This window comes from Amblyomma maculatum, chromosome 1 (genome assembly GCF_055883805.1).
Source record: "Amblyomma maculatum isolate TAMU_Amacu chromosome 1, ASM5588380v1, whole genome shotgun sequence".
Lineage (NCBI taxonomy): Eukaryota > Metazoa > Arthropoda > Arachnida > Ixodida > Ixodidae > Amblyomma > Amblyomma maculatum.
Window position 1 is genome coordinate 80,827,664 of NC_139344.1, and position 22,595 is coordinate 80,850,258.

Sequence of the window (22,595 nt, forward strand, 5' to 3'; positions counted from 1 at the left end):
CGGCCACCGAGCGTGACGGACGTGTTATCATGAGCTCCGGTGGAGCGGTGTCAGCGGCCCGAGAGGGCCGCGGAAACAGGTTTCTTGCTGGTGATGCCCAGGATTATCCAGTTGTGCTGCCGCAATTGCCAACAGGTGCGTGCGTTTTGAATACCGTCTTTCTTCACGGCGATTTGAAAGCCAGGCCTTTTCGTGTGGAAGATTTTCGCGACACGCTGGTCCGTCTCGGAATGCTCCCTGAGGTGCTAGCTTTGGGGGCGTTCCAGATGAACCGTGGGCGGTCACCTTTAACAGCCCAGAAGCGACAAGAAAAATTTTGGAAGCTAGCGAGGTTCAAGTGAAAGGAAAACGGTGCCTTGTCATCGACCCGGCTAACCAGGATGTGCGGCTGAAGCTCTACTGGGTGCTTCATAACGTCCCTGACGAAGATATTCGTGTGGCACTAGCCCCATACGGCAAAGTAACTGACCTGTCACGGGAGTGCTGGCGCGTTCAGGGTATGGCAGACAAAGGTTCCTCTACCCGTACTGTAGGCTTAAAGATAAAGCCCGGCGTGACACTGGAGGACTTGCCTCACCAAATACGTATTTCTGGAAGTACGGCACTACTAGTCGCACCGGGGCGCCCGCCGTTATGTCTGAGATGCAATAGCCGAGGGCACATCAGGAGGGAGTGTAAAGTGCCTCGCTGTGCCATGTGCAAGAGATACGGCCATGAAGAAGCTATGTGCTCTAGGTCGTATGCCAATGTAGCAGGTATCAGAGCGGGCAACGAAGTCCAGGAAGAACATCTTATGGACCAAGTGGACGCAGAGGAAGCAGCTGGTGGAGGGAGCGTGCCATCTACTGCAGACAAGGATGCGGCACTTGCTCCTGAAACAGAAGGACCAGTTAACGCGCAAACAAAGAGTTTATCGGAAGCTTCTCCTGCGACGGAAAACGCTGCGGACGAGAATGGTGAAAATAGGAGCGAAGCTACTTGTGCATCGCCTGGGAAAAATCAGGAAAGTGAAGACGTCGTGATGTCAACCATGCCTACAGCAACGAAGCGACTTCACGCCGACAGCAGCAACGATGTGCACGGCAAAGGAAACGAAGCCAACGAGGAGCCACCAGTGAAAGCTCTGCCCAACCGAAGGCCGTCCTTGAGAGTAGCACCCAAAATTCCGCCCGAGCCGAGACCCGAGCGGAAACCGTCGGTGATGCCACCGACGTGATCCCCAGCCAAGTGAGTGTTGGAGCCGCCAACGAGGGTACGATGGCTAAGGCAGGGACAGCTTCTCGCGGCGATTTAAAAAACGCCGTGTCTAAGAACTGTAGGATGCAAAAGACTGTGCAAAAGGGAGAAAATGAGGTTTCGATCGGGGGCTCCAAAGTCGAAGGTAACACCATGCGATTGGGAGCTCTTTGAGAAAAAAATGACAGTGAGCATAGAAACAAGTTTGCATGTGGCCACGCTGAATGTGCGCGGCTTGTCCAATAGGAGAAGGCAATGTCAACTAAGTCGGCTTTTCATGGAAAGCAACCTCGACGTCATTGCTATTCAAGAGACAAAAGTGGAAAGTGAGGAAGCAACAAACCGCATGGTGGAACCTTTCAGTGCACATTATAATGTGTGCATTTCGCACGCTACTGGCACAGCGGGTGGCTGTGGCCTTTTTGTTAAGAAGTCCTTGGAAGCAACCATTGAAAGTGTTTATACTTGTGGCAGTGGCCGTCTAATAGTGTGTGACTTTATACTGCAAGGTAACAAGTTTAGAGCCATTTGTTTATACGCTCCAAATAAGGAGGGTGAACGCAAAATGTTTTTCGAGTCAGTTGAGCGCCACCTAAACACAGATGAAATGATCATCGTAATGATGGGTGATTTTAATTGTGTGTGCCGATCCGAAGACCGAACTAGGCAGGCGCCTGTTCGAGATGCGAGTTCGTTGTTTTTGAACGAGCTGGTTGACGACCGCGGACTAGAAGATGTAGGGTTATTTATGTCGAATTCAACATCCCAATGGTTTACCCATCACCAGCGAGGCAGCCTCGCCAGACTGGATCGAATTTATGTATCGGCAACAGTAGTACCTGTGTGCACCGAGTATGATGTTAAAAACGTTTCTTTCAGTGACCACAGTTTGGTCAGGGTGATGCTGGGTCCGAGAAAACCGCCCAAATTCAACTGGGATCTGTGGAAATTCAACGTACAGATTCTCGATGATGAATCATTTGTTAAAAAAATTCAAAGAAAAATTGACGACTTGCTGGTGCGTAGGCAGGAAAGCTACAGTGAGGCATGGGAACTGTTTAAACAAGAGGCGAAAATGATTGCGATCGAAAGTGCCGGTGTAATGAGTAAAAACAAAAGGAAGAAAGAAAATGAACTACGTACTAAGTTGGATTTTTATTTAAGCGTCGAAGCATCGTCGCCAGGCCGATTCAGTAAGGAAATCAAGGAAGTAAAGATCGAATTATAAATAATCGACGTAGACAGATACAGGGGAGCGGTAATCCGTGCGCGCGCAGAAACTCTGTACATGGGTGAAGCTCCAACAAAACGGTCCTTATCAGACTAAAGAAGTAATGCTACGCGCAACGAAATAAGAGCGATAACGTTCGAGGACAAGGTTGTGCGAGAAAACCAGGAGATACAACGCGCTTTTGTGGATTATTACTGTGAATTACTTGGTCGGGAGCAACAACTGGAAGAAGGGTTTGAAATGCAATTCTTAAAGCTCATGCCGCAAATAGAAGATGAGATGAAAGCAAGTTTGGAAGCGCCAATTATCGTTGCAGAAGTAGTGTGTGCAATAGACGAATTAAACTCAGGCAAAGCGCCGGGACCTGACGGGTTCGGCGCAGAGTTTTACAAAGTGTTTAAAGACGAGTTCGCTATAGTCCTACACCACGTAATAGAAGAAGCATACAGCATAAATCAATTGCCTCCGTCTTTTAGGCACAGTCATATGGTGCTGTTTCCCAAATCAGACGATCCTACTACGCTGTTGTCAGTACGAGCATACCGACCGATAACGCTTGCAAATACAGACTATAAGATCTTTGCGAAAATATTAGGCAAAAGACTCCAACGCGTAATACAGAGGTTGGTAGGGACACACCAAACGTGTGGTATCAAGGGGCGTTCTATTCAAACAAACATCCACGTGACTAGAACTATCCTAGAGTGTTGTGATGCGTACTGTGAGAGGGTAGCAATGATACAGTTAGACTTAGAGAAAGCGTTCGATAAAGTCGCTCACAAAATCCTGTTCAGTATCTTGCAACATGGGAACGTCGAGAAGGTACTAATAGAAGGAATTAAGTTATGCTATACTAACATGTTCACCAGGATTGTAGTCAATAAGACATTAACCACTCCATTTCAAGTAAAATCATCTGTTAAGGAAGGGTGTCCCTTGTCGCCTTTACTATTTGCCTTGTTTTTGGAGCCCTTTTGTTTAAGCATTATAACCAACAATGCTATCACCGGTTATCGATTTTCCTCAAATGAAGTTAAGCTTTTAGCATACGCGGACGACATAGCTGTATTCTGCACTGATGAGACCAGTATCACTAACGCGGTAAGCGCAGCAACAAAGTTCTGCAGGATGACGGGAAGCAGCATTAACTGGGAAAAATCTATAGGAATCTGGCATGGGGAATGGGGTCCCACGCGAGTACGTTTTGAAAACATGAAATGGTCAAGCTCGCCAACGAAGTATCTCGGTGTGACCCTACAACACTATAAAGATACCTCGGAATATTGGAAACTGGAAGCAGAGCAGCTCAAAGAAAAAACCGCGAAGTTTGGTGGGCGAGACCTATCCATCTTCGCGAGGTCAACTATTTGTAACCTGTTTCTTGTAGCGAGAATTTGGTATGTTCTGCAAGTCATGTGTGCTTCGAGAGGGAGCATACAAAAGCTACATAGGGTGTTCGCAGTATTTATATGGAGGTCGACATGGGAGCGCACAAGCCGCACGAACCTTTTTCGTACAGTAAAAGGGGGCGGACTGGGTTAAGCTCACTTGTTCTTGAAACAAGTGGTTTCGAGGTTTCTGTTCGTGCGAGACCAAGGGGATGCTTTTTTAAGGACTGTGATTCAAACCCGATTGTGTGATCATGTGCCATCTTTTGTTGTGTCTTCAACTCGAGTTAAGGGATCAAGTGTGCGCGGATTTCTTCGAGAGGTTATTGGGTCCTTTCAATTTCTCCAAGCACGATTTTCAGTAAAATACCTGGGTGACGTAACCCGAAGGCAATTGTACAAGGATGTTGTTGATGTATGCATGCCACCGCCAATGTATCGCTTGATGTATCCAAAAGGTAAAGGTAAAGATGTATTGAAGAGAGTAAAGCGGATGCCAGTTCGACCTTCGGTAAAAAGCTTTTTTTTTTTCGAGTACACACTGCAACTCTACCAGTGAAACCATGGCTCGAGCAGAAATGTAATTTTGTTCCGTGGACAGTAAACTGTTTCCATTGTAGAAGACCAGAGACAATTGATCATATTTTTCTTGAGTGTTCTGATGCTGTTTTTTTGTGGGACATACTACAACGTACTTTAAAAAAGGACTTACCGCTAACACCATATGGCATCCGCTTTCTACCTACATCAAACGATGGAGGGGTGCCGCATGATATGATAATGGTACTATGCATGCACGGCATATGGCGCACTCGGATGGCGGTACATCACGCAGATCTAAACCCCAGGCCAGCCAGAGAGTACTTTATGGAAAGTGTACTGTACATTCGTGAAGTATGTAAATCGAGCACAGACCCACCAGAATGGTTGCCGGTGTTAGATGACCTTGTTAACTTGAAGCGTTTTTAAACACATGTGCTAGCCAAAGGTTGGCAAGCGCTTTTAATTACGATTGTGTGTATATGTAAACATGCATTGTATTGGCCGCAGATCAGGCAATAAAGAAAAAAAAAAGCCTCGGTAGCGCAGTAGGCAGCGCGTCAGTCTCATAATCTGAAGGTCGTGAGTTCGATCCTCACCCGGGGCAAGGTGGTTTCATATTTTTGTGCAATGGGCATTAGTAATTGGGTTTGCACCCTAGGCTTTGATCTTTTCCGAGATCGAAACATCCGCCTCGGTAGCGCAGTAGGGAGCGCGTCAGTCTCATAATCTGAAGGTCGTGAGTTCGATCCTCACCCGGGGCAAGGCGGTTTCATTTTTTTTGTGCAATGGGCATTAGTAATTGGGTTTGCACCCTAGGCTTTGACCTTTTCCGAGATCGAAACATCCGCCTCGGTAGCGCAGTAGGCAGCGCGTCAGTCTCATAATCTGAAGGTCGTGAGTTCGATCCTCACCCGGGGCAAGGCGGTTTCATTTTTTCTACAATGGGCATTAGTAATTGGGTTTGCACCCTAGGCTTTGACCTTTTCCGAGATCGAAACATCCGCCTCGGTAGCGCAGTAGGCAGCGCGTCAGTCTCATAATCTGAAGGTCGTGAGTTCGATCCTCACCCGGGGCAAGGCGGTTCCATTTTTTTGTGCAATGGGCATTAGTAATTGGGTTTGCACCCTAGGCTTTGACCTTTTCCGAGATCGAAACATCCGCCTCGGTAGCGCAGTAGGCAGCGCGTCAGTCTCATAATCTGAAGGTCGTGAGTTCGATCCTCACCCGGGGCAAGGCGGTTTCATTTTTTGTACAATGGGCATTAGTAATTGGGTTTGCACCCTAGGCTTTGACCTTTTCCGAGATCGAAACATCCGCCTCGGTAGTGCAGTAGAGATTCTACTTCCGGCCGCCGAGGCGAACGGACGTGCCATCATGTGCTCCGACGGAGCGGTAACAGCGGCCCAGCTGGGTCGCGGAAACAGGATTGCGGACTTACCGGACCAGGATTATCAAGTCATTTTGCCTCAACTGCCATCAGGTCGGAATGTTTTAAATACTGTTTTTCTGCATGCCGATGTGAGATGTCGGCCGTATCGCGTGGAAGACTTCCGCGATGCGTTGGATAGTCTGGATATGCTCCCCGAGGTGATTGCCTTGGGGGCGTACCAGATGAATCACGTCTGGGCGCTTACATTCAAGAGCGGAGACGGGATGAAGAAAATGTTGGCCCTGCGTGATTTCAAGGTGAAGGAACGACGATGCGTCATCATCGACCCAATGAACCAGGACGTGAGGCTGAAGTTGCACTGGCTTGTCTACGGTGTCCATGACGACGACGTGCGATCTGCCCTGGCACCTTTTGGGAAGGTAACGGACATTTCGAAAGAAAAGTGGCGTGTCAGTGGCGTTGCGGACAAAGCATCAACGACAAGAGTAATTGGTCTCAAGCTGAAATCCGGTGTTTCGGTGGATGACCTCCCGCACCAGCTCCGCGTAGCAGGCGAGTTGGCTCTGGTTGTAGTGCCGGGCAGAGCTCCGCTTTGTCTCCGGTGCCGGACTGCGGGGCACATTAGACGCGAGTGTCGTGTTCCTCGTTGCACCCGATGCAGGCGCTTTGGTCATCGGGAGGACATGTGCGTTAAAACTTACGCGAGTGTTACTGGACCACTGCAACAAGAGGACGCTTCAGACCTCATTATGGATGAAGCCGACGCCGAGGAAGCAGCGAAAGGGCGGCTAGAAGTGTCCACGCGATGCCCTAACGCGTCTTCCGAAAATTCTGAAGGCTCCACGCAGGCCGCAAGCCGCGACACGAAAAGCCAGTCACTTGATACACAAGTAAAGACGCCTTCGGAGGCTGCTGAGAAGTCCTCCGAGAGCACCTTGTCGGAGGGCCAGCCAGACGAACACACCCAGGACGGCATGCAGTCACCTGAAGTTACGAAGGCTGCGTCTAGTAGTGACCGAAGAGCAGCGTCAGCCGCAGGCAATGGAAGTCAGCGGGAGCCGATGGAATTAACTGTGAACTCAAAAAGAACGCACGGGGACAGCGTGGGAGCAGGAGACGGCCTTGACTACACTAACAACGAGGGACCGCCCCCCAAAGCCGTCATGCCACGGCGACCTAGCTTCAGACCGAAGCCAAACATCTCCCTCGACCGGAATACGGTCGGGACACCGCCCTCGTAGCAAAGAGCGATTGTGAAGTTTGTGCACAAGGAACTGGACAAACCCTTCAAGGTGCTTCGACCGAGAAGCAAGGCCTCTTCGCTGTGGCTACGGGCTCAACCAAAAAAGCAAGTGCACATGCTCAACTGCTTCCCAGACTGCCGTGGTAAGCGCTGTGCGGTCCTTTTGTTTTGCAATTAAATGGCAGTAAACCTCCAGTCTGCGTTACGTATAGCCACCTTAAACGTTCGCGGAATGACAGCAAGGCGGCGGCAATATCAAGTTAGTCGGCTATTTCTTGAAAACGAATTGGACTTGGTCGCTATACAAGAAACGAAGGTAGAAAGTGAAGAACAAACGGACCGCATGGTGCAACCATTCAGAGATAGGTACAATGTATGTGTGTGTCATGCTGTTGGCAATTCGGCAGGATGTGTTATTTTTATTCGCAACAGTCTGGGCATTGTCGAGGAGGCAGTCACAGTGTGCCCTTCTGGACGCCTGATTGTTGTTGACTTTTCCTTCTCTAATTTGAAATGGCGTATGATATGCGTCTATGCACCTAATAAGGAAGGGGAGCGTAGGTTGTTCTTCGAGCAGCTCGAACAGCATTTGAAGGGTGAAAGATGTGTTGTTATGGTGGGTGACTTCAATTGTGTATGTATGCCTGAAGATCGCGTAAAACTTCAGCCTGTGAAGGACCCCAGCGCACACTTATTAAGGACGTTAACCACAGAGTATAATCTAGAAGATGTTGGTTGGCTTCTGTCACCTAATGGACAATGCCAGTACACCCATTTCCAAAGAGAAAGCCATGCGAGGCTAGATCGTGCATACATTTCCCTAGAACTCGCGCCTCTGTGCCGAAGTTATGAAGTTAAGCACGTGTCTTTTACAGATCACAGCCTAGTAGTTTTTTGCATAGGAGCAAAGGAAAATAAATCTAAATTTAACTGGGAGCTTTGGAAATTTAATTCTAAACTTTTGGATGATGAGAGCTATGTGAACGAAGTAAAGGAAATGTTCAACGCACTGTTTGCGACGAAATCAGGGGACTGGATGAATGAGTGGGAAAGTTTTAAGAACAATATAAAAATGAAAGCAATAGAAAGAGCAACCATTTTACGACATGTCAGTAAAGAGAACGAGCAAGATCTGCACCGTCAACTCAACTTGTTGCTGAACCTAGATAGCGGGACGCCTGGATTGTGGTCGAAGCAGATTAAAGAAGTTAAGAATAAACTTGAGCTTATCGATGAAGAAAGATATAGGGGAGCTATTGTGCGAGCACGAGCAGAGCGATTATGGGTTGGCGAGACACCGAACAAGCGCTCACTCGGTGACGAGAAAAGATACGTGGAAAAAAACAAAATTAAAAAGATACTTCACCATAACGAAGTTGCAACAGAATGCGAGGTTATCAAAGAAGCGTTTGCAGAGTACTATAGTGAGCTACTTGGGCGGGCTAAGCAAAGGAAAGAACAATTCGAAAGTCAGTTTTTGCAGACCATGCCCAGGCTTGAGGATGAAGTTAAAGCCAGGCTTGAGCAACCAATCAGTGTACTTGAAATTGAGCAGGCTATAGAAGAAATAAGCGCTGGAAAATCACCCGGTCCTGACGGATTAGGGGCTGCTTTTTACAAGAAATTCAAATCAGAAGCCAGCAGGGCATTGTACTGCGTAATAAAGGAAGCATACCATGTTAAACAAATGCCGCCATCTTTCAAAGCTTCACATATTGTCTTAATTCCTAAATCAGATGACGCAGTCAAACTTCTATCGGTGGAGTCCTATCGGCCTATAAGCCTCACAAATGTGGATTATAAATTGTTTATGAAAGTGTTGGCAAGGAGGGTGCAAGGTGTCATTAAACAGTTGGTAGGCCCACACCAAACGTGCGGCATTAAGGGCCGCACTATCTGTACGAATGTACACACAGCAAGATGCGTTTTAGAGTGTTGTGATGCAGACGGAAGACACGTAGCAATGATGCAGCTTGACTTGTCAAAAGCATTTGACAACGTTTCACATGACGTCCTTTTCACCATTTTAGAGCATGTAAATATCGGAAGTGTTATCGTAGATGGAGTCAAAATGGCATACGCTGGGTGCTCTACCCGTATTATTGTAAATAAAAGTCTTACTGACGCAATAGCCGTGCGATCGTCAGTGAGGCAAGGATGTCCATTGTCCCCTCTTCTATTTGCCTTGTATCTAGAGCCCTTTTGTTTAAGCCTGATTAATAATGAAAGAATCCGTGGATTCAAGCTACAGGCATCTGAAGTGAAAGTACTTGCGTACGCGGATGATATAGCCATTTTCTGTGTGAACCGACAAAGCGTAAGTGAGGCAGTCGAGGTTGCTGGCGGTTTTTGCACCGCAACTGGCTGTGAGATTAACTGGGAAAAATCGGCTGGCTTTTGGCATGGTAACTGGTACGAAAGACCGGAAACGTTTGCAAACATGCGATGGACATCGTTGCCTACGAAGTATCTGGGTATGCCACTTGATAGCTATCAAGATAGCGAACAGTACTGGCGTCAAGAGACAGAAAGGGTCAGGGAAAAGGCGCAAGGCTGGCAAGGCCGTAATTTGTCCATGTTTGCCCGCGCGACTGTCTGCAATCTTTTTTTGATATCCAAGGTGTGGTTCGTACTCCAATTTTTGTTCATGAAACGCACAGATCTGCAAAAAATTCACAGAGTGTTCGCGGTTTTCATTTGGGGGGCAAGTTGGGAACGTACTAGTAGGACGAATTTGTTTCATTCTGTTTGTAATGGTGGATTAGGCCTGTCTCACCTGTTTTTAAGACAAATTGTGTCGCGATTTATTTTTCTGCGGGACCAGAAAGACTACTTTTTGCGCACAGTAATGCAAGTGCACTTAAGCAATGCCTTACCTGGATTTATTGTTTCATCATGCAATGACGGTGGACGCGCAGTAACTGGGTTTTGGCGAGAAGTTGTACTTGCAGTACAAATCTTAAAGGCTCGATTTTCCCTTGAGTACTTAAGTTCAGTGCAAAGGAAAAAACTGTACAGAGACCTACTGGATACAATGTTGCCAACACCCAGGTACCGAACAATATACTGTGGAGGCCCAGGAAATGATGTTTTAAAGAGAGTTAAAAAGATGAATATTAAGCCCAGCATTAAAACCTTCTTCTTTAAACTTCATACAGGCACGCTCCCAGTTAAGACTTGGTTAGAGGAAAAGGGAATATTCGTTCCATGGACAACTAACTGTATATTATGCAAGAAACCAGAAACAATAGATCATGTATTTATTGATTGCTGGGATCCAGTCTTCTACTGGGACATCTTGCAAAGGACTCTAAAGAAAGACCTACCAATAACACCGTACGGAATCCGTTTTCTACCAATTGAAAACGATGGAGACATTCCTTATGATCTAATCATGGTTCTGGGGCTCCACAGCATATGACGAACAAGGATGGCTGTTAGGCACGCCGATGTAAACGTCCGTCCAGTCAGGGAGAATTTCATTGAAAGCATTTTGTACTTACGAGATGTTTACCGTACATTGCCAGAACCTCCAGACTGGATTGGCGTCCTAGATGAACTTGTTCATTTTAAGAAGTTTTAAGCATTCACGCTGACCACGGCATGGTCACCGTGTTTTATCTGTATATATTTGCAGTGTATTTGTCAAAGCAGGCAATAAAAAAAAATAAAAAAAAAAGCCTCGGTAGTGCAGTAGGCAGCGCGTCAGTCTCATAATCTGAAGGTCGTGAGTTCGATCCTCACCCGGGGCAAGGCGGTTTCATTTTTTGTACAATGGGCATTAGTAATTGGGTTTGCACCCTAGGCTTTGACCTTTTCCGAGATCGAAACATCCGCCTCGGTAGCGCAGTAGGCAGCGCGTCAGTCTCATAATCTGAAGGTCGTGAGTTCGATCCTCACCCGGGGCAAGGCGGTTCCATTTTTTTGTGCAATGGGCATTAGTAATTGGGTTTGCACCCTAGGCTTTGACCTTTTCCGAGATCGAAACATCCGCCTCGGTAGCGCAGTAGAGCTTCTTCCAGCCACCGAGTTTTTGCTGTTTTTTTTGGGCATCCACATGGGAAAAAACCGCCCAGACGAATTTGTTTATTTCTGTTAAAAGGGGCGGGCTTGGCCTTGCACATTTGTTCTTGCGTCAGGTGGTTTCGCGATTTATATTCCTCCTTGGACAAAAAGATACCTTTCTAAGAACTGTGATGCAAGTGCGATTGCAGAGGCTGCTCCCTGAATGGATTGTGTCATGTGAAAACATGCCTGGTACTTTGACTGGCTACCTGCGTGAGGTTGTTTTTTCGTGCAAGTTGCTGGAAGTGCGGTTTTCTTTTGGTTATCTTTACAATGTTCCGAGGAAAAAAACTATATAAATATCTCATTGACGTGATGCTGCCGGTGCCTTTTTAGCCGGCATTACACTATGGAGGCCCAGGGCAGGTCGTTTTGAAAAGAGTTAAGAAGATGCCCGTGAGGCCATCTGCTAAAACGTTCCTTTTCAAACTTCACTCTAATACGCTCCCTGTTAAAACCTGGCTGAATGAAAAAGGTATCTTCGTCCCATGGACAACGAATTGCCTGTTGTGCAAAAAACCGGAGACAATTGAACACGTCTTCTTACAAGGTTGGGATGCTGTTTTTCTGTGGGACGTCCTCCAAAGGACAATTAAAAAGGAACTTCCCCTAACTCCGTACGGAATCAGATTCCTACCAGTGCAGAACGATGATGCACCTTATGATTTAATTATGCTTCTTGGTCTCCATAGTTTGTGGAAAACACGAATGCAGGTGCGTCACGCAGATATAAATACACGATCTGCGCGTGAAAACTTCATTGAAAGTGCAGTGTATATACGCGAAACTTTCAGGATGCAGCAGGATCCGCCACAATGGCATTCTGTGTTTGATGAGTTGGTGAACATGAAAAGATTTTAGCCGCGTACGCGTTAGCTCAAGTGTAGTTGACGTGTTTTATCATGTGTATTTTTGTTTTCTGTTTCACGGCAATAAAGAAAAAAAAAAAGCCTCGGTAGCGCAGTAGGGAGCCCGTCAGTCTCATAATCTGAAGGTCGTGAGTTCGATCCTCACCCGGGGCAAGGCGGTTTCATTTTTTTGTGCAATGGGCATTAGTAATTGGGTTTGCACCCTAGGCTTTGACCTTTTCCGAGATCGAAACATCCGCCTCGGTAGCGCAGTAGGCAGCGCGTCAGTCTCATAATCTGAAGGTCATGAGTTCGGTCCTCACCCGGGGCAAGGCGGTTCCATTTTTTTGTGCAATGGGCATTAGTAAGTGGGTTTGCACCCTAGGCTTTGACCTTTTCCGAGATCGAAACATCCGCCTCGGTAGCGCAGTAGGCAGCGCGTCAGTCTCATAATCTGAAGGTCATGAGTTCGGTCCTCACCCGGGGCAAGGCGGTTCCATTTTTTTGTGCAATGGGCATTAGTAACTGGGTTTGCACCCTAGGCTTTGACCTTTTCCGAGATCGAAACATCCGCCTCGGTAGCGCAGTAGGCAGCGCGTCAGTCTCATAATCTAAAGGTCATGAGTTCGGTCCTCACCCGGGGCAAGGCGGTTCCATTTTTTTGTGCAATGGGCATTAGTAATTGGGTTTGCACCCTAGGCTTTGACCTTTTCCGAGATCGAAACATCCGCCTCGGTAGCGCAGTAGGCAGCGCGTCAGTCTCATAATCTGAAGGTCATGAGTTCGGTCCTCACCCGGGGCAAGGCGGTTCCATTTTTTTGTGCAATGGGCATTAGTAAGTGGGTTTGCACCCTAGGCTTTGACCTTTTCCGAGATCGAAACATCCGCCTCGGTAGCGCAGTAGGCAGCGCGTCAGTCTCATAATCTGAAGGTCATGAGTTCGGTCCTCACCCGGGGCAAGGCGGTTCCATTTTTTTGTGCAATGGGCATTAGTAATTGGGTTTGCACCCTAGGCTTTGACCTTTTCCGAGATCGAAACATCCGCCTCGGTAGCGCAGTAGGGAGCGCGTCAGTCTCATAATCTGAAGGTCGTGAGTTCGATCCTCACCCGGGGCAAGGCGGTTTCATTTTTTTGTGCAATGGGCATTAGTAATTGGGTTTGCACCCTAGGCTTTGACCTTTTCCGAAATCGAAACATCCGCCTCGGTAGCGCAGTAGAGCTTCTTCCGGCCAGCGAGTTTTTGCTGTTTTTTTTTTGGGCATCCACATGGGAAAAAACCGCCCAGACGAATTTGTTTATTTCTGTTAAAAGGGGCGGGCTTGGCCTTGCACATTTGTTCTTGCGTCAGGTGGTTTCGCGATTTATATTCCTCCTTGGACAAAAAGATACCTTTCTAAGAACTGTGATGCAAGTGCGATTGCAGAGGCTGCTCCCTGAATGGATTGTGTCATGTGAAAACATGCCTGGTACTTTGACTGGCTACCTGCGCGAGGTTGTTTTTTCGTGCAAGTTGCTGGAAGTGCGGTTTTCTTTTGGTTATCTTTACAATGTTCCGAGGAAAAAACTATATAAATATCTCATTGACGTGATGCTGCCGGTGCCTTTTTACCGGACATTACACTGTGGAGGCCCAGGGCAGGACGTTTTGAAAAGAGTTAAGAAAATGCCCGTGAGGCCATCTGCTAAAACGTTCCTTTTCAAACTTCACTCTAATACGCTCCCTGTTAAAACCTGGCTGAATGAAAAAGGTATCTTCGTCCCATGGACAACGAATTGCCTGTTGTGCAAAAAACCGGAGACAATTGAACACGTCTTCTTACAGTGTTGGGATGCTGTTTTTCTGTGGGACGTCCTCCAAAGGACAATTAAAAAGGAACTTCCCCTAACTCCGTACGGAATCAGATTCCTACCAGTGCAGAACGATGATGCACCTTATGATTTAATTATGCTTCTTGGTCTCCATAGTTTGTGGAAAACACGAATGCAGGTGCGTCACGCAGATATAAATACACGATCTGCGCGTGAAAACTTCATTGAAAGTGCGGTGTATATACGCGAAACTTTCAGGATGCAGCAGGATCCGCCACAATGGCATTCTCTGTTTGATGAGTTGGTGAACATGAAAAGATTTTAGCCGCGTACGCGTTAGCTCAAGTGTAGTTGACGTGTTTTATCATGTGTATTTTTGTTTTCTGTTTCACGGCAATAAAGAAAAAAAAAAGCCTCGGTAGCGCAGTAGGGAGCGCGTCAGTCTCATAATCTGAAGGTCGTGAGTTCGATCCTCACCCGGGGCAAGGCGGTTTCATTTTTTTGTGCAATGGGCATTAGAGAGTTTTAGTACTGCGTAGTGAGCGCTACGTACGCACAGCCCACGTACTTTGCGGAACGCTACGCCACGGTCGCGTACATGCCACAGAAAGACTTTTAGTAGGGCGGAAGCGTATACGTACGCAGGGGTCTGAAAGCTAACGCGGCAAGCGCAGTGGCCTGTACAGTGCCATCTCGCAGCCATTCAAAAACTGAATTTTCCAGCGCAGGAACTCCTGCTTCCTTGTTTTTCCGACAGGCGAGAGATGGAACCCATGCTGCAAAGGTGCTGATTTGGTTCGTCGTTGTTACAGAGGATTAGGATATAATTAATAACTTTAACCGAATCGGAGCACTACCCCCAGCAAACGTAGTAGAAAACAAAAATTAACAATACAACCACGTGCAAATTTTAAATCCGAAGTCGCAAACCGTTTTTCCGAAAGAAACAATGTCATGCCAAAGCAGTTTTCCGAGTTAACAGTGCGCCTATGATGTCATCATTCAGTGCAAAGTAACTGTGAACCTCGGAGAATACACTATACGAAGTCTCATTAGAGAGGCGGAGTATATTTAAAATGCCACGAAACGTATGCCGTAAAAGTCGACACCATGGCCCATAGGCAAAGAAAACTTACCAAAATAATTTTCCGGTTTAGGCCAGCCCCAATGAACACAGCAGATGGTTAACAGTCAGCGAATGTTTTGAAGAAAAAGTATGACAATATATGCTACGGCGTTTTTGGAGCCAAACAATATTTAACGCGCCTCGATAAATCTGCGTTGTAAAAACCTACATACGCCTGAAATTTAGCTGTCTGCTCTTCCGAAAGTTTCAACGTTCCCTCTGAAAGGCGGCCGCTCAAATGATACAAGCTTTTACGCTAAAAGTAGTCATCGCTTGGCACGAAAAACGAACCGTTCACAACAGCAGACGACGAACAGTCCGTCTGCTCACCCGAAGACCCGAATGTCATTCGCGGTCGTCGGCGTCGTCTGCGATCGAATAGAGCGTCGGCTGCGTCGCCGTCTGCTGCAATGGACCGTTCCCCACCGAAATTTAAAAATGCCTTTTGAATGTAGTTTTGTCTATGGGCAGCTTAATTTGAATGAAAGGTATTAAGAAAATTTAGTACATACGGCAGCTGTATACGAGAAGCTTCCGCGATTGGGAGAAGCACCCAGCGCATAGCGAGCGTGTGTGCGGTATGTACGGCTTCACAACATATAATTTAGCAGCGTTTATAAATAGATTACCTGCGGAATGACTCAGCATACTTTGTCACACATTTATTCAAAGCACTCGCTAACATTTAATGATAAGCAGCCTCCATTGTTACTGTACTAAACAAGAAAGATACTGCGGTAAGTTGTGTTTATATGTTTTCTAAGGGCCCTACCAGCTCGTACCCCTATAAGTCACGCAGCGTTATATAGATACTCCGCCTTTGAAATGGCATTTCATATTTTCTCAGTCTGTTCTAGGATGTTTGTTGTTGCTCTATACCAAAAACAAAATCATAGGTGCCCCCGTGAAGACATACAATGGCTTTGAAATCTTTCGCTTCCACATATTCTCATAGGTGGTAAGCCTATACATTTCAACCCCAGTTTGCGGCGGAGTCGCGAGCGCTCAATTTGTTTGTGAATACGGCGTTTGTCTATAGGTGTAAAGCCCACAGGAAACTTGGTACTAACTGCTTCAAGTTTCAGATATCCTGGAGACGAAATACATCAGCTAGAAGTTGGAGCGTTCGCGCAGCACATTCATAGAAAACAATTTGTGCGTCGCATAAGGCAATCCACGCCCTCTACTGCGGAGCAACAAAAAAATTAGAAGATTTTACTTCTTGCGAAACATCAAACCGCCTGCAATGAAAAGAAAAGAAACGAACACGCGCTGCGTGTTTGCTGCTTATCATGCGTGCCATATAGCCAAACGTGTCTATCGAGCTTTCTCATACGCGAGAGCAACGTGCAGACGGTTCAACGAACGCACGCAGAGGTAGGGATTTCTGCGTACGCGAGCAACGTATACGCAGTACGCAAGAATCGTGATGCGTATGACGCATGCGCAATAAGCAGCACGCAGGCCGCCTACGTGCGCAAGGGTTCTGCGTATGCTTACGTACGCAGTACTAAAACTCTCTATTAGTAAGTGGGTTTGCACCCTAGGCTTTGACCTTTTCCGAGATCGAAACATCCGCCTCGGTAGCGCAGTAGGCAGCGCGTCAGTCTCATAATCTGAAGGTCATGAGTTCGGTCCTCACCCGGGGCAAGGCGGTTCCATTTTTTTGTGCAATGGGCATTAGTAAGTGGGTTTGCACCCTAGGCTTTGACCTTTTCCGAGATCGAAACATCCGCCTCGGTAGCGCAGTAGGCAGCGCGTCAGTCTCATAATCTGAAGGTCATGAGTTCGGTCCTCACCCGGGGCAAGGCGGTTCCATTTTTTTGTGCAATGGGCATTAGTAATTGGGTTTGCACCCTAGGCTTTGACCTTTTCCGAGATCGAAACATCCGCCTCGGTAGCGCAGTAGGGAGCGCGTCAGTCTCATAATCTGAAGGTCGTGAGTTCGATCCTCACCCGGGGCAAGGCGGTTTCATTTTTTTGTGCAATGGGCATTAGTAAGTGGGTTTGCACCCTAGGCTTTGACCTTTTCCGAGATCGAAACATACGCCTCGGTAGCGCAGTAGGCAGCGCGTCAGTCTCATAATCTGAAGGTCATGAGTTCGGTCCTCACCCGGGGCAAGGCGGTTTCATTTTTTGTACAATGGGCATTAGTAATTGGGTTTGCACCCTAGGCTTCGACCCTTTCCGAGATCGAAACATCCGCCTCGGTAGCGCAGTAGGCAGCGCGTCAGTCTCATAATCTGAAGGTCATGAGTTCGGTCCTCACCCGGGGCAAGGCGGTTTCATTTTTTGTACAATGGGCATTAGTAATTGGGTTTGCACCCTAGGCTTCGACCCTTTCCGAGATCGAAACATCCGCCTCGGTAGCGCAGTACTTCTACTTCCGGCCACCGGCGTGTACGGACGCAGAAGCATGAGCTCCGGCGGAGCGGCGTTTGCGGCCCAGGCCGGCCGCGGAAACAGGTTTTTTGACGCTTCGGCTGACGAGTATCAGGTGATTCTGCCAAGTTTGCCAACCGGGCGCATTGTGCGTAATACTGTTTTCATGCATGGTGATGTGAAGGCTCGACCGTACCGAGTTGAAGACTTCAGGGACGCGTGGTTCGTCTTGGATTGCTCCCAGAGGTGGTCGCCCTGGGGGCGTACCAAATGAACCACGTTTGGGCAGTGACGTTTAAAGACGCCGAGGCCACACGTAAGCTGCTCGCTGTCAGTGATGTGAAAGTGAAGGACCATCGCTGTGTAATCGTCGACCCCGACGACCAGGGCGTCCGGTTAAAGATTCACTGGCTGTTGCATGGCGTTCCTGACGAAGATGTGCGAGCCGCACTGTTGCCGTATGGGACGGTGTCTGACATCGCAAGGGAAAGGTGGCGCGCACAAGGCGTCACTGACAAAGGGTCAACTACGCGCACCGTGTCCCTAAAGCTGAAGACAAGGGTGAAAATTGACGACATCCCACACCAGCTGCGAGTTGCCGGTGAGCCAGCGCTCGTCGTCGTTCCGGGCAGGGCTCCCCTGTGCCTTCGCTGCAAGACGACGGGTCCCATCCGGAAGGAGTGCCAGGTTCCGCGCTGCGCTCGTTGTCGTCGTTTCGGCCACGACGAACCGCAGTGTGTAAAGACGTATGCAAACGTCGCAGGGCCCGTGAGGAACGACGACATGTCGGAACACCTCATGGACGAGGCGGATGCGGAAGAAGCAGCTAAGGAGACAGGCACCAGCTCACCAGAAACAACGGTCACTCCCCCCTCCCCAATCGCGGACGAGGACAAGGAGCAGGGTGTCAAGAATTTGCAAGCGTGTTCCGTCGGCGTCGCGGACGCTAAGGTGGCCAGCAGCAGCAACTCAACTGGGGACACGGAGGTCAGTCACAACACAGTATTCATTCACGAGACAGACAGCATGATCGAATCTGAGGCAGCGAACTCGGCAGCGGTAGCGAAGCGGACACACGACGACACGGAGGACCGAACACCAGGTCACGAGAACGCAGACGTCGAAGGACCGCCGACAAAGGCTTCCACGGCGGTACGGCGGGCGTCCTATCGGACTAGGTCGAACTTGTTAGAGAAAAGAGGGGGGGGGGCTGCACCGCTCCCACCTCAGACTTAACACCTGCCACCATGGAGGGGTGCTCGGCCACAGACATCACTAAAGGTATGACCATGCTCCCGGGTATTCGTTCATCACCAATGATTTGTTTAGACAAAGCCATTAGATTCGCGACTATTAATGTTCGAAGGCTCGCAGCAAGGCGCAAGCAAAATCAACTGTTTCGTTTGGTTAGCGAGCTGGAGCTAGACGTCATCGCGATTCAGGAAACTAAAGTTGATGGTGAAGAAGAAACCGGGAGAATAGTTAGCCTTTTTACTTCAAGATACAATGCCGTTGTAAGTCATGCAGTTGGAGCAGCGGCTGGTTGTGTGCTGTTTGTGCGTCAGTTCCTTGGTGTCACAGTTCAAGCTGTCACGACTTGTGCGTATGGCCGCTTCGTTGTTTGCGATCTCGTGCTGTATTCATACGAATGGCGCATCATTTGTGTTTATGCACCGAACAGCGTGGGCGAAAGGCGCGATTTCTTTGAAGGTATTCGTCAGTATTGCAACTCTGAAAGGCTAACTGTGATAATGGGAGACTTCAATTGTGTACTCTCCGCATCAGATAAAACGAGTAGAAGGCCGCATAGTGATGCCAGCACCTGTTTTCTCGCAGAATTGGTAAATGAGTTTAACCTTGTTGATGTGGCTGGATGTCTGGAGGGTGGACGAGCTGCTCAGTTCACTCATTTCCAGGCTTCTAGCCATGCTCGACTCGATAGGATGTACATATCTCTTGATCTGGTGCCTGTATGCCACGAATACCACGTTAAGCCAGTATCGTTCAGCGATCACTGCTTGGTCACCGTCACTATCGCTGGGAACAAAACTAAAAGTCAAGGATTTGACTGGCAAATGTGGAAGTTAAATTCAAAATTATTATCTGATGACAGTTTCCAAGCCGACGTTGAAAGGCATATAGCAAATATGAATGACAAAGGCGTAAGAAAGTTAGGGGCTAAATGGGAGGTTTTTAAACAGAATGTCAAAATGACAGCATTGGAAAGATCGAGCGCTATAGCCAGACAAGAAAGGGCCGAAGAAAGGTCCCTTCACGTGAATCTACAGCGTCTAATCGATGTGGAAAGCAATAACCCTGGTTTGTTCATAGACGACATACGAGCACTTAAGGGCAAGCTTGAACTACTCGACGCTGACCGATATCGCGGTGCCCTTGTCAGAGCTAGAGCCGAACGGCTGATAAGGGGGGAAGGTCCGACAAAAAGGGCGTTAGGCACAGAAAAGTGGCACGCTCGAAGGAATCAGATAGATGAAATTGATTACCAAGGGACCATTACCAATGAAAAGAAAGAAATCCAGCAAGCTTTCTTCGAGCATTATCGTCAGCAGTTCGCACGGTGTGTAGTTGATATCGAGAGTTTCAAGAGAGTTTATTTACCTTTAATGCCACAACTCGACGAAAAGACGACACGTGTGCTAGAGACCCCCATCACGGAGGACGAAGTGAAATGCGCTATTGGAAATTTGAACCCCGGCAAATCGCCTGGCCCTGATGGACTTAGCGCCGCATTTTATAAAGCTTTCCAGGATTTTCTCTCGCCGGTACTGGAAAAAGTGTATAATGAAGCATATGAGCTTAATGTGCTGCCGCCGTCCTTTGCATCTTCTCATACTGTGCTAATTCCCAAAACGGAGGACCGAGGTCAATTACGCAGTGTTACCTCTTACCGGCCGATTAGTTTAACCAATGTCGACTATAAAATTTTTATGAAAATACTAGCTAAAAGACTGCAAACAGTTATTAAAGATATTGTTGGAGACCACCAAACATGCGGTATTAAAGACAGGTCCATTTTTACGAACATTCACATCGCGAGGGCCATTCTTGAATGTTGCGATGCTGGTGGACTTGGAGTAGCAATGCTCCAAATAGATCTTGAAAAGGCTTTTGATAGAGTGCCCCACGACTTGCTCTTGTGTATATTAGACTATGTCAAGGTCGGATGCGTCATCAGAGAAGGAGTGGCTATGGCTTACAGTGCTTGTACAACTAGACTAATTGTGAACAAATCTGTCGGTGACTGTATTGCTGTCCAACGCTCAGTTCGTCAAGGTTGCCCCCTTTCACCTCTTCTCTTTTGTATCTATCTTATGTTTAAGCATTATCAAGCATGAGAAAATGCGGGGCTTCAAGCTGCATCAAGCAGAAGTGAAGCTTTTGGCTTATGCCGATGATGTCGCGATGTTTTGTGTAGACTACGAAAGCATCGTAGAAGTTGTGAAAACTGTAAAAGATTTTTGCGCTGTAAGCGGCAGTGCTGTTAACTGGGGCAAGTGCCTGGGCTTCTGGCACGGTGACTGGCCAGCGACCCCAGGCATTTTTGCTAACATGAAATTTGTTACCAACCCTGTCAGCTACTTTGGTGCCCCTCTTGAATCGTATCGGGACAGTAACCCATACTGGAAAAACCAAGTCGGTAAATTGAAAGATAGAGTGGACAAATGGAATGGATGGCAGTGGTCGGTGTTTGCTAAGGCCATCATTTGTAGTTTGTTTTTAGTAACTAAAGTTTGGTATGTGCTTCAAGTATTATATTGTACAAGAGCAAATGGTACAAAAGATGCATCGTATCTTTGCCGTTTTTGTGTGGGGGTCTTTGTGGGAACGGACAAGTAGGACAAATCTCTTCCGGCGGGTGAAGGATGGCGGGCTTGGCCTGGCACATCTGTTTTTGCGCCAGTTAGTCAACCGTTTCATGTTCTTGAATGTAAAAAAAATCCATTTCTTCGTACGGTCTGTCAGTTACGCCTGGGTCAAGCTCTCCCGGGAATTGTCGTTTCTTCTGACCGCATGTCAGGAGGTGTCCACGGGTATCTAAGGGAAGTGGTCTTGGCGTACAGGTTCTTGATGGTGAGGTTTACTTTAGACTATTTGTGGAGTGTAAACCGGAAAAAACTGTATAAAGACTTGTGCGATGTGGTGCTTCCAGAACCGTTGTACAGAGCTGTGTACTCGTCCACAGGGGGCAAAAATGTTCTTAAAAGAGTGAAGAGGATGATGGTGCCGGCAGGGGTGAAAACGTTCTTTTTTAAGCTGCACACTGGAACATTGGAGGTAAAGAAATGGAAAGAACAGAAAGGGCTTTTTGTACCCTGGGGTGTCCACTGCATAATATGCAGGAAAGAGGAGACGATTGAACACGTGTTTCTCGAATGCTGGGATGCCGTATTTTTATGGGACGTGCTCCAGAGGACGTTTAAAAAGGAACACACCCATAAGCCCACATGGTATCCGATTCTCGCCAGTAGAAGCGAACAATGATACACCGTTGGATCTTTTGATGCTACTGGCTCTCCACAGCATATGGAAAAGCAGAATGGCTGTAGAGCACGGTGACGTCGATGCACGTTCAGCGAGACAGCTCTTTAGAGAGAGCATACGGGCATATGTGGACGAACAGAAAGCTTTAAAACTAGAGCCAGAATGGTTAGTTAGTTTTGAAGGGTTGTCACATATGAGGGATTTTTAATCCGACAACTTCAGCTAAGGAAGGCTGAAGCTTTAAGTCAATGCTTGATCTTTTATTTTGTCATGTTATTGATGTCACATGTGTCTTTTTTGGGTACGTCCTCGGTCAGGAAATAAAGAAAAAAAAAAGCCTCGGTAGCGCAGAAGGCAGCGCGTCAGTCGCATAATCTGAAGGTCGTGAGTTCGATCCTCACCCGGGGCAAGGCGGTTTCATTTTTTTTTGTGCAATGGGCATTAGTAATTGGGTTTGCACCCTAGGCTTTGACCCTTTCCGAGATCGAAACATCCGCCTCGGTAGCGCAGTAGACAGCGCGTCAGTCTCATAATCTGAAGGTCGTGAGTTCGATCCTCACCCGGGGCAAGGCGGTTTCATTTTTCGTACAACGGGCATTAGTAATTGGGTTTGCACCCTAGGCTTTGACCCTTTCCGAGATCGAAACATCCGCCTCGGTAGCGCAGTAGGCAGCGCGTCAGTCTCATAATCTGAAGGTCGTGAGTTCGATCCTCACCCGGGGCAAGGCGGTTTCATTTTTCGTACAACGGGCATTAGTAATTGGGTTCGCACCCTAAGCTTTGACCCTTTCCGAGATCGAAACATCCGCCTCGGTAGCGCAGTCCCACTT

At 47.7% G+C, this 22,595-nt stretch overlaps 1 protein-coding gene, 22 non-coding genes and 1 pseudogene across 23 annotated transcripts; all 24 read left to right on the forward strand.

The window, feature by feature from the left end:
* The first annotated feature begins 29 nt into the window (after nt 1-29).
* LOC146202920 (uncharacterized) lies at nt 30-2,022 on the forward strand (annotated as a pseudogene).
* Nucleotides 2,023-4,929: 2,907 nt separating this feature from the next.
* Nucleotides 4,930-5,002, forward strand: TRNAM-CAU (transfer RNA methionine (anticodon CAU)). Its single transcript has one exon. It is a non-coding gene; the product is annotated as a tRNA-Met (tRNA).
* Nucleotides 5,003-5,086: 84 nt separating this feature from the next.
* On the forward strand, nt 5,087-5,159 carry TRNAM-CAU (transfer RNA methionine (anticodon CAU)). The gene has a single exon. It is a non-coding gene; the product is annotated as a tRNA-Met (tRNA).
* An 85-nt stretch (nt 5,160-5,244) lies between these two features.
* TRNAM-CAU (transfer RNA methionine (anticodon CAU)) lies at nt 5,245-5,317 on the forward strand. Its single transcript has one exon. It is a non-coding gene; the product is annotated as a tRNA-Met (tRNA).
* An 83-nt stretch (nt 5,318-5,400) lies between these two features.
* Nucleotides 5,401-5,473, forward strand: TRNAM-CAU (transfer RNA methionine (anticodon CAU)). Its single transcript has one exon. It is a non-coding gene; the product is annotated as a tRNA-Met (tRNA).
* An 84-nt stretch (nt 5,474-5,557) lies between these two features.
* TRNAM-CAU (transfer RNA methionine (anticodon CAU)) lies at nt 5,558-5,630 on the forward strand. Its single transcript has one exon. It is a non-coding gene; the product is annotated as a tRNA-Met (tRNA).
* Nucleotides 5,631-5,752: 122 nt separating this feature from the next.
* Nucleotides 5,753-7,254, forward strand: LOC146202926 (uncharacterized). Its single transcript, XM_084588454.1, has one exon. The coding sequence runs from the start codon at nt 5,773-5,775 to the stop codon at nt 7,027-7,029; it is 1,257 nt and encodes a 418-aa protein (XP_084444580.1). The 5' UTR covers nt 5,753-5,772; the 3' UTR covers nt 7,030-7,254.
* A 3,456-nt stretch (nt 7,255-10,710) lies between these two features.
* TRNAM-CAU (transfer RNA methionine (anticodon CAU)) lies at nt 10,711-10,783 on the forward strand. The gene has a single exon. It is a non-coding gene; the product is annotated as a tRNA-Met (tRNA).
* Nucleotides 10,784-10,866: 83 nt separating this feature from the next.
* Nucleotides 10,867-10,939, forward strand: TRNAM-CAU (transfer RNA methionine (anticodon CAU)). The gene has a single exon. It is a non-coding gene; the product is annotated as a tRNA-Met (tRNA).
* A 1,106-nt stretch (nt 10,940-12,045) lies between these two features.
* Nucleotides 12,046-12,118, forward strand: TRNAM-CAU (transfer RNA methionine (anticodon CAU)). The gene has a single exon. It is a non-coding gene; the product is annotated as a tRNA-Met (tRNA).
* An 84-nt stretch (nt 12,119-12,202) lies between these two features.
* TRNAM-CAU (transfer RNA methionine (anticodon CAU)) lies at nt 12,203-12,275 on the forward strand. Its single transcript has one exon. It is a non-coding gene; the product is annotated as a tRNA-Met (tRNA).
* Nucleotides 12,276-12,359: 84 nt separating this feature from the next.
* On the forward strand, nt 12,360-12,432 carry TRNAM-CAU (transfer RNA methionine (anticodon CAU)). The gene has a single exon. It is a non-coding gene; the product is annotated as a tRNA-Met (tRNA).
* A 241-nt stretch (nt 12,433-12,673) lies between these two features.
* Nucleotides 12,674-12,746, forward strand: TRNAM-CAU (transfer RNA methionine (anticodon CAU)). The gene has a single exon. It is a non-coding gene; the product is annotated as a tRNA-Met (tRNA).
* Nucleotides 12,747-12,830: 84 nt separating this feature from the next.
* Nucleotides 12,831-12,903, forward strand: TRNAM-CAU (transfer RNA methionine (anticodon CAU)). Its single transcript has one exon. It is a non-coding gene; the product is annotated as a tRNA-Met (tRNA).
* An 84-nt stretch (nt 12,904-12,987) lies between these two features.
* TRNAM-CAU (transfer RNA methionine (anticodon CAU)) lies at nt 12,988-13,060 on the forward strand. Its single transcript has one exon. It is a non-coding gene; the product is annotated as a tRNA-Met (tRNA).
* A 1,106-nt stretch (nt 13,061-14,166) lies between these two features.
* On the forward strand, nt 14,167-14,239 carry TRNAM-CAU (transfer RNA methionine (anticodon CAU)). The gene has a single exon. It is a non-coding gene; the product is annotated as a tRNA-Met (tRNA).
* Nucleotides 14,240-16,457: 2,218 nt separating this feature from the next.
* TRNAM-CAU (transfer RNA methionine (anticodon CAU)) lies at nt 16,458-16,530 on the forward strand. The gene has a single exon. It is a non-coding gene; the product is annotated as a tRNA-Met (tRNA).
* Nucleotides 16,531-16,614: 84 nt separating this feature from the next.
* TRNAM-CAU (transfer RNA methionine (anticodon CAU)) lies at nt 16,615-16,687 on the forward strand. Its single transcript has one exon. It is a non-coding gene; the product is annotated as a tRNA-Met (tRNA).
* Nucleotides 16,688-16,771: 84 nt separating this feature from the next.
* TRNAM-CAU (transfer RNA methionine (anticodon CAU)) lies at nt 16,772-16,844 on the forward strand. Its single transcript has one exon. It is a non-coding gene; the product is annotated as a tRNA-Met (tRNA).
* An 84-nt stretch (nt 16,845-16,928) lies between these two features.
* TRNAM-CAU (transfer RNA methionine (anticodon CAU)) lies at nt 16,929-17,001 on the forward strand. Its single transcript has one exon. It is a non-coding gene; the product is annotated as a tRNA-Met (tRNA).
* An 83-nt stretch (nt 17,002-17,084) lies between these two features.
* TRNAM-CAU (transfer RNA methionine (anticodon CAU)) lies at nt 17,085-17,157 on the forward strand. Its single transcript has one exon. It is a non-coding gene; the product is annotated as a tRNA-Met (tRNA).
* A 4,944-nt stretch (nt 17,158-22,101) lies between these two features.
* Nucleotides 22,102-22,174, forward strand: TRNAM-CAU (transfer RNA methionine (anticodon CAU)). Its single transcript has one exon. It is a non-coding gene; the product is annotated as a tRNA-Met (tRNA).
* Nucleotides 22,175-22,260: 86 nt separating this feature from the next.
* Nucleotides 22,261-22,333, forward strand: TRNAM-CAU (transfer RNA methionine (anticodon CAU)). The gene has a single exon. It is a non-coding gene; the product is annotated as a tRNA-Met (tRNA).
* An 83-nt stretch (nt 22,334-22,416) lies between these two features.
* Nucleotides 22,417-22,489, forward strand: TRNAM-CAU (transfer RNA methionine (anticodon CAU)). Its single transcript has one exon. It is a non-coding gene; the product is annotated as a tRNA-Met (tRNA).
* The last annotated feature ends 106 nt before the right edge of the window (nt 22,490-22,595 follow it).